This window comes from Kogia breviceps, chromosome 17, assembly GCF_026419965.1.
Source record: "Kogia breviceps isolate mKogBre1 chromosome 17, mKogBre1 haplotype 1, whole genome shotgun sequence".
Taxonomy (NCBI): Eukaryota; Metazoa; Chordata; class Mammalia; order Artiodactyla; family Physeteridae; genus Kogia; species Kogia breviceps.
Window position 1 is genome coordinate 26,997,321 of NC_081326.1, and position 8,608 is coordinate 27,005,928.

The following is an 8,608-nucleotide window of genomic DNA, read 5'->3' on the forward strand; positions in this document are numbered from 1 at the left end:
ACAGGGCTTACAGGAAACTAGTACCACCCCATCTACTCTCCTCCATAATCAGACGTCATAGCAAACTGTCTGCTTAGGGATGGTCAAAGACAGAATAGCTCCTTTACAATTCAAAAATTATAGTTCTTTTCACTAAGAGAATACACACACACACACACACACACACACACACAGCCTCTAGGCTAGAAGTAGTAAAGTAGATAGACAGTTATAATAAAAGGGAAATTAAAGTATAATAAGGAGTCAAAGGAAATCATATCTAATTAGAGAGGAAAGAGAAGGGCTTCTTATGAAAAAGATTGCATTTGATGGAACCCTCAAATGCAGGTAGGATTTCAACCTGGAGAGGTGGGATGGAGTATCTGCTCTGTAGGCACAGGGAACAAGTATTAACCAGGACAAGAAGTTGGAAAGTGTGTGGCATGTTCAGGTAACCAGCCGCATCAGTCAAAGCCCTCTCTTCTTGGCATAGCTTTTGAAGCCTCTCCTATTCTCTCCCCAGCTACCTGTCCATCCTGCCTCTCCAGCTGCTTCCTCAGGGTTTGAGCTATGGCCATTCCACCAAAATGTCACGCTCTACTCCATGCAGCTTCCTCCTCTGCCTTGCATTCCTGCAGTGCTGCCTACCTGGCCCTATTTCTCTCCTTATCATTCTAACATTCTAGAACTAGAAAGGATGTTGAAGATCATCTGGGACAATTAACTCCATTGTCGCTCCTCCTGCCCTATTTGTTATTTCAAGGTTTTTTTTATTGCCATGAAATCTCCCTCTTGCATTTCTTCTTTTATCCCTGGAAAGTCTGAAATTACTGACAGGACTGGTTATATTCAGTAGCGGGAGGCAGCTGCCTTTGCTTTCAAATAAGCCCACTCCTGGCTTCTGGCGCACCCATAATTTCCATGACAGCAATCAAAATGGTCAGAAGGAACCCACTCTCACTGTACTGATAGGAAACACCTGTTCTAACAAAAGAGTTCCAGCAAAATCTGTTGCAAGTCTGGATTTGTTATTAATTAGTCAAAAATAGTATTGTAGAGCAATTCATTTCAACTTTCGTGTGCATATGAATGAGCTTGGAATCTTGTTAAAAATGCAGATTCTGGTTTATTAGGTCTGGACTATGGTCTAAGATTCTGAACTTCTAACGAGCTTCCAGGTGATGTCAAAGCTACTAATCCTTGAAACACACCTTGGATAGCAACATTGTAGAGAATATTAGAGAATTTTTAAAATAGTAGAACCATAGTAGAACCGTGGACCATTCCGTTGGATTTAGTAAACAGTTAAGATCTTCCTGTGTCAGGCACCGGATATTCAAAAATGAACAATCAACAAGAGAGACATGATCTCTCAAAGATTTTAGAGTGTGGTGGGGTGAAAGACACACGCACAGATTTTAAAATAATGTGGTAAGTGCAGGTTGCTTTGGGCGGATGGAGAAGGCTTTCTTAGCCCAAGGACATCATGGCAAACTCCCATGGTGGGCAGAGGAGGTGCCCGTGGAGGACAGACTGAGATGAAATGGTCAGAGTAGGTAGAAGGAAAACTAAGAGGAGTCCAAAGGAAGAGAAGGCAATTTCAAGAAGGACTCCGTTGGGGCTTCCCTGGTGGCGCAGTGGTTGAGAGTCCGCCTGCCGATGCAGGGGACACGGGTTTGTGCCCCAGTCCGGGAGGATCCCACATGCCGCGGAGCGGCTGGGCCCGTGAGCCATGGCCGCTGAGCCCGTGCGTCCGGAGCCTGTGCTCCGCAACGGGAGAGGCCACAATAGTGAGAGGCCCGCATACCACACACACAAAAAAGAAGGACTCCGTGGTTAGATAAGACAGAGAGACCTGACGTGGGGCTGGGAGCTCGGGTGCTTAGTGGTTCTCAACACAGAGAAAACAGGCCAGAAGTACATGTGAGCCACTTGGGAGATCGTGTAGCCAAACCCCACCATTTACAAATAAGGAAACTGAGGCCCTGAGAGGAAGATCACTTGTCCCGAGCCCTGTAATTCTTAGCTACAGACTTAAATTTATTGATATCTAACCTAGAACTTTAAAGAAGAAAAGCAAAACCAGGGAAGTACAAACCAATGGTAAGTAGCACAGTTTCATTATATAAAAACTCCTACTGACATCAACAATCAGAAAGGGATGTTTAACATGCATGACATGCACATTTTGTGCTAAACACTCTGCTAGGTCCTTCTATTTACATTACCTTGTTCTGTCTCTGAATCGACCCCAGCGAGTAGGTATTATTCCAATTATTATGGAAGACCCATTTGAGACTCTAGTGGCCTACGTGAAAGAGACACATGAGTAATAACAGAGAGCCTGGGAAGTGAAGTTTAGTGGGAAGTCCTGGGCTCCTGGGCTGTTGTCACTGCTGTGTGATCCTTCTCTGGCAAGCAGAGTTACTCCTTTACAGGAAGAGACTACGGGAACATTAATAACACATGTCTATTGTAATTAGATGTAGATCAGGAAAGGAAAGCAAATCATTTTGGAAATGAATTTGTCTAGAGCGTTTAGTAGATGGTTCAATTGCACTGATTTTATGTCGTGCAAATTCAGTTTGAGGCAGACAGACGTGCTTTTATCATCACTCTTAACTCCTTTGGCACCGAGTTGAGCAAAGAGGACCGCGAGACCCTCTACCCGACCTGTGGCAAGCTGTATCCCGAGGGACTGCGCCTGCTGGCCCAAGCAGAGGACTTCGAGCAAATGAAGAGAGTAGCGGACCATTACGGAGTATGTGTTTAATGTCTTGTGTGATTTCATCACATGTACTTTAGAAGTCCGCACATCACATTTACACTTCTTATCTAAAACATTTATAATGTTTGTGCGATAGAAAGCAGTATCTCTTGCTGTAATGTCTCTCCCAGAGAAATACGCTGAGTTTCTAACCCAAGCTATTGGTGTTTTTTAAGGTTCCTGCCAAGCAAGTACTTGTTTAAATCTCCAAGGAACAGTCATTTGAGCCTTTTTTTTTTTGAAGTGTTTGATAAAGCAAGTTCCCCAAGGGACTGGTGCAGTGTTCTGGAAATGTGAGCTCATGCCAGAGTTATGTAAAAGAGCCTGACCCAGCCATCCTTTCAAGTGCCCATTGGGCAAACAGTGTTGGGTACAGACTGTCTACTTGAAGGACAGGGGAAAATATGGACATACTGTTTATACCACTCCCTTTGCTCAGTGGCCAGGATTCAGGAGAGGAAAGAGGGCTACTATGTCCTCTCCCGCTCCAGCACCCAATTGCTCTTAGAGAGCCTGAAGCTTCTCAGCTCAAGGTTATAACCTCATCCCCTGGTACCGTTCCTTCTGACCTGCAGACAGTAACATACAGACCCTCCAGGTAGCTTTTCTAGAACTGGAATGACACCCCTCTTATCTTTGCTTACGGATTTCCAAAACCCTCTAGGAAAGATAAGCCAGCAAACAATGTGTGAACCTTTGTGACATCTCTTGTGTCACTGCAAGAGGTTCTTTAGCATAATATTAAAATTTGAGTTTCTCCCCAATTTCCACCCCTTTCTCACTTGAAATTCCATAATGAATTTTAGTCAGTTGTCATCTCAAAGAACCCATGAAGCCATACTGATTAAACCACAAGCACTCATTTAGCCTCTATAATGTGTCTAACTAGCCCTAAGAATCAAATGTGGAAATCAGCTCAGTGTACACTGAAAGTAGAACTGCTTTTGCCTCTTGCCTTGTAGGCCTGAACAAGCCAATAGGATGGAATGCCATCTGTACTCTCGTTGTTTGGATTTTTTGGTATTTCCTCAAGAAGGCAAAGATCCTACAAAAAAAAAATCCAGGCCTTCTGGATAGATTTTCTAAGATGGGTGCATAGTTTCTATATTGCTGGAAAAATATAGTTTTTATATTTATAAAAAAATGAAAATTTGTTAAAAAAACAATTTATTGTCTTTGTTTTTCAGGTATACAAGCCTTTGTTTGAGGCTGTAGGTGATGGCAGTGGGGGAAAGACATTGGAGGATGTGTTTTATGAGCGTGAGGTATGATGTAAATGGAAATGCTGCTAGCTTATACAATCTTTTTCTCATACTCTGGGTCTTGGTATTTCTTTTTTTTTTTACTTGGGTTTTCTTTTTACAGTTGATCAGATCAATTGATTATGTACATTCATAGTTTGAATGGGTATTAGTTAGTATCTCTGCTTTGGAGAGTCAAGGCACTGTGGTTCACATATGACTTCTTGAGGGATTGTCATACCCAGACAGATACGCACATAGCAAAGCTCTGGAAGTAGGGCAGCCATTCTGTAATTATCTAGAGAAACAAAGCTAGGATGTTCTCATGATCAGATACTGACTGTCTCCAGGGGGCACACCCTGTTAAGTGTATCCCTCTCGAATCCATCCCCTTTTCAAGAAGGATTTATCACTTCTGCGCACGATTAGAACACTTAGGAATTATTTGCATGGAAATCCATCCCGTCTAGATTATTCTCTTACCCTGAAAAGGCAGAAGAATACTTGATCCGTTTATAGCCAATTCCTGAGCTACTGAAGTGCACAACAAGAGGACTTTGGGGAAGGGTAGCCAGGTGAAGTCCCCCAAATCTGGAGACTTTTTTCTAGTGCACTTTATTCATTTCCCTAAAACCACTGGTCCTTCCATCTCAGTCTGATTGGAACTAACAGAGAACCCCGAAATTCACCCACACTTTAGGGTTAAACTGGCTTGAGAAAGCAGTATGGGGGTCTTCCTGTAAGTCCTACTCTAGACATTTTCCAGCGATTCTCTAGAAAGAAGTAAAAACACTGCAAGTATTCCCATATATTAGGGATGTTTTAAAATTCCACACTATTGCCCTTCTGCTGCAAAGACGGCTGTTAAAGGAGCTGCCCTTGGCAGGAAAAATGTGTGGCTGTTTCTAAGAGCAGGGGGCCTCCCCTTCCTGACTGCTTTGCTTGAGGTTTTCAGAATTACATGTGGTACTCAGTACCTCTTCTCCTTTTTTCTAAATGGAAAAGAATAAAGGAATTGTTCCATTTCAGACTGCACCCCAGTTAAATGTTTTTTGAAAATTTTCTTTTACTGATCTGCTTTCTGCAGAAAAACACTATTCAACTGTATGTCAAGTTGCTGCAGAGCATCCTAAGGAAACTCATAATATCACCTGGTCCAAATTCCAGAGGCCTGTGACATTACCCTGGAAGGGAGTTCAATCGCCTAAAAACCACCTTAAAATTTTTAAAATTGTGGCCAAGGAAAAATACTTTATCTAAATGAGACCAGCCTACTAGCTAGAAGCCAAATAAATATCACTACAAAGTTACACACACACACACACTCCAAAGTCCTCCTAGGAATCTTGGTGCTAGCAGTGCTGCTGAGGTTTGGAGCTTGTCTTATGATTTTACAAACTTACTTTTTAAAACTACTGTTGTCTGCCTTTCTCTGCAGAGTGACGCTCTCCCTTTAGACTTGCTGAATTTCCTACTGCTTTCCTTTCTTTGACACAATTTAGAAATTGTCTATTTAAATGCAGATAAGCACCGCACAAGCACAAACCAGTCTGTAGCTTATTATTATTTCATTAAAGTAGTATGTTCCAGAAGAGCTGATGGTCCATGTTTTTTTTTCGTTCCCCAGGTACAGATGAATGTGCTGGCATTCAACAGGCAATTCCACTATGGTGTGTTTTATGCATACACCAAGCTGAAGGAACAAGAAATGAGAAACGTCGTGTGGATAGCCGAATGCATCTCACAAAGACATCGAACTAAAATTAACAGTTATATTCCAATCTTATAACCCAGTGAGGGGCCTGAAATGCAGAAAATCATAAATGTTAAGAGGAAGTTACTGAGGGAAATAGGAGTCGTGTTATATTATCTAGATCACACAAAACTAAGCTACACTTCACTTCATGAATTGCAGACCGACTGGAAATGCAGCAAGCCAACCCTGAAACAAAGCATTTCTTTTTTTTCCAGAAGCCTTAAATCTTGCTTCCACATTTATGTCTCATTCTTCACCTTGCCTTAGACATTAATTTTAATTAACCCTATGGTACTTTTCCTATTCTTATTTTTGTTCTTTTAAAAATCAAATCTATTAAAAGTATTTTGCTTTCCCATGATTCTCCATAGGCCCAAATACTGAGTGTCTCCTTTATTTTTTAACTGTCCATCCCTTCCCTAGGTCCACAAAAATCCAGAGCTGTAGATAGCCAACATGGACCACATATGGTGGAAAATACCATATTTTTTTCTAATACACTTTGATCTGGTAGGCTCGGGAAAGCTACATAATTCCAAAGCATATTCCATAGATGCAGGTAGTGTTAAATTTGTTATTAAGGCTACCACTTATAACTAATTTTCTCACAACTTTCTTTAAATAAAAGGTATACCTCTCTTTCTTGCAGTTTCTTCATACTTTGCCTGAGAAGAAAGTAACTCCATTAGTTGTATTTTATTCATTCAGAAGCATAAATCACAGGTTCGGTTTATAGGATATGGATTCTCTATAAAACTTCAGTAGAACCAGTGCAGAGAACTACCCAGAAAAAGAAAAAGTGACAAACACTGCTCTAGTGTTTCTTCAAAAATAAAAAATTCCGGGCTTCCCTGGTGGCACGGTGGTTGAGAGTCCGCCTGCCGATGCAGGAGACACAGGTTCGTGCCCTGGTTCAGGAAGATCCCACATGCCGCGGAGCGGCTGGGCTCGTGAGCCATGACCGCTGAACTTGCGCTTCCGGAGCCTGTGCTCTGCAACGGGAGAGACCACAGCAGTGAGAGGCCCACGTACCGCAAAAAAAAAAAAAAAGTTCCTAAATAGAAAAATCTGTATTTGCTATAGTTTAAAAATTAAACATATATACATATTTGAAAGTTCTTCAAGTGAGAATATTTACAGAGAATATACATATACTGGTAACTAGAATTAGGCACAAAGACCAAGAAGTAAGTCAATTTTTCTGCAAAATTTCAGAAATTTTTTTGTAGAACATTTGCATAATTTTAGTGATAGGAATGTTTCAGCATAAGGAATAACAGCAGTTCATACCAGAAAGAAAGAAAGCCAAGTGCCTAGCCTCTCAGCTATGCGAGAAGCCTAGGCCACACCCCAGTTCTGATGTCAGGGAGGCTGCAGCTGGCGCAGGGCTCCGGTGCAGATCCATCAGCTGGACCCAGGGAGCCTGCTTCCCATGTACGGCCTCTGGTCTGGAAAGCATCCTCCCTGATTTGTTCCTGCCCCTGCATGCAGCTGCTGTCTTCCACTCTGAGGCCTGGATGTCAGGAGACATCTACATTTTACATTTTCACCCATGGTGTCTACAGTGGGGGTGGGTGAGGATGGGGGTAAAATTCTGGGCTTCTTTAAGGGCTGAGAGCAAAGATGCTGATAGGAAAGAGGCAGCTTAGAGAAAGTTGATTCTCAGACTAAGCCCTTCCCACCCACCTCTGCATGACATGCGTGGGGGCCCTTCATGTGCCACAAGGCCACAGGCTGATGATACTTCTCTTGTTCCCTCCATATGAGCAATGAAGCCGCCAATCCCCCAAACCCTTTCCCTAGCCAACAAGTCTAACCATTGTGTGAATAGAGATGAATTTCCTATAACCTCATGAGGCAAATAACGTAGGATGTGCCCCTATCAGAGAAGGGGATGCACGCTCTGCAATTTGTAGAACTTGCCTTGAACTTACAGCTTTTAAGTGTTCCTGGGATCTGACTTCTGTGTCTTACCTCAGACAATTAGTCCACACTGGAGAATATGGATATTTGAAAAACATTACATATGCTAGAAAATGAGGCCAACAAATCAGGCACATAAAGCAACGTAGAAAACAATGAGACAAAAATGTATTTCTTTTTCTAAGTGATCGAAGCTGAGGCTCCTTACCATCCCTTTCCCACCCTCCTCCCAGCAGTATTTCATCAATCTGTCATATTTCCACCTGTATAATTTGCTGCAGTTGGTCTTGGAACATTGCATTCCAGTGAATTCTATACCCAAGATTGCTCTCAGTCTGCAGCCAATCCTGCATGTGCGCTGGTGCCGACTTCCAGCCATGCCACCCTCCTTCACCCAGTTCCTTTTAGCGTCATTCTCAAAGGTTCAAAAGTACTTTATCAGTCTCTCCGTGGGCAGGAACCCGTTAAATCTCTAAGAAAGTTTTGCAGTTAGGAGAATTTGCGGTGCTAGGGGATTCAAAATTAGCAATTGCAGTTCTCAGGATATTTGGCGAATATCTGAGAGAGAAAAAAATGCCTTCCTTTTATTTGTTGCAATGCTTTAGGAATGCTGAGAGTAAAAGGAAATGACCATTTTGAATCTGGGTGAGTTTGGACTAAGGCTAACTTGCTGGATAGTGGAGGAGTTGAGTTAACCATTGGCATGCCAGCAATGTAATAAGACATTGAGAAAGGGAAATAAATCTTTGTAGAGTGAAGAAAGACTTGGTGATGATCAGATTTGAGGGGTTTCATTAGTAGTAACTTTTAGCCTACCACTTGAAAAATGCTGTTAATGTCAGATCTCACAGGTAAGACGTAGCTATATGAGAAGGATACGATTGCAGTTTCACCCTGTTTTGTCTTAGTTTCAGCAGCAGACAAAATTCTCATTGTTTGATT

The 8,608-nt window shown here is 42.2% G+C and overlaps 1 protein-coding gene across 1 annotated transcript in view; it reads left to right on the forward strand.

Annotated features, from left to right (window-relative positions):
* ATP6V0D2 (ATPase H+ transporting V0 subunit d2) overlaps positions 1 to 6,381 on the forward strand; it is a 57,642-nt gene extending 51,261 nt beyond the window's left edge. Inside the window, exons 6-8 of the mRNA XM_059043570.2 lie at positions 2,564 to 2,740; positions 3,934 to 4,011; positions 5,615 to 6,381. Of these exons, the coding sequence (XP_058899553.1) occupies positions 2,564 to 2,740; positions 3,934 to 4,011; positions 5,615 to 5,776 (417 nt within the window). The 3' untranslated portion in view covers positions 5,777 to 6,381. The remainder of the gene's footprint in view (positions 1 to 2,563; positions 2,741 to 3,933; positions 4,012 to 5,614) is intronic.
* Positions 6,382 to 8,608: the final 2,227 nt, after the last annotated feature.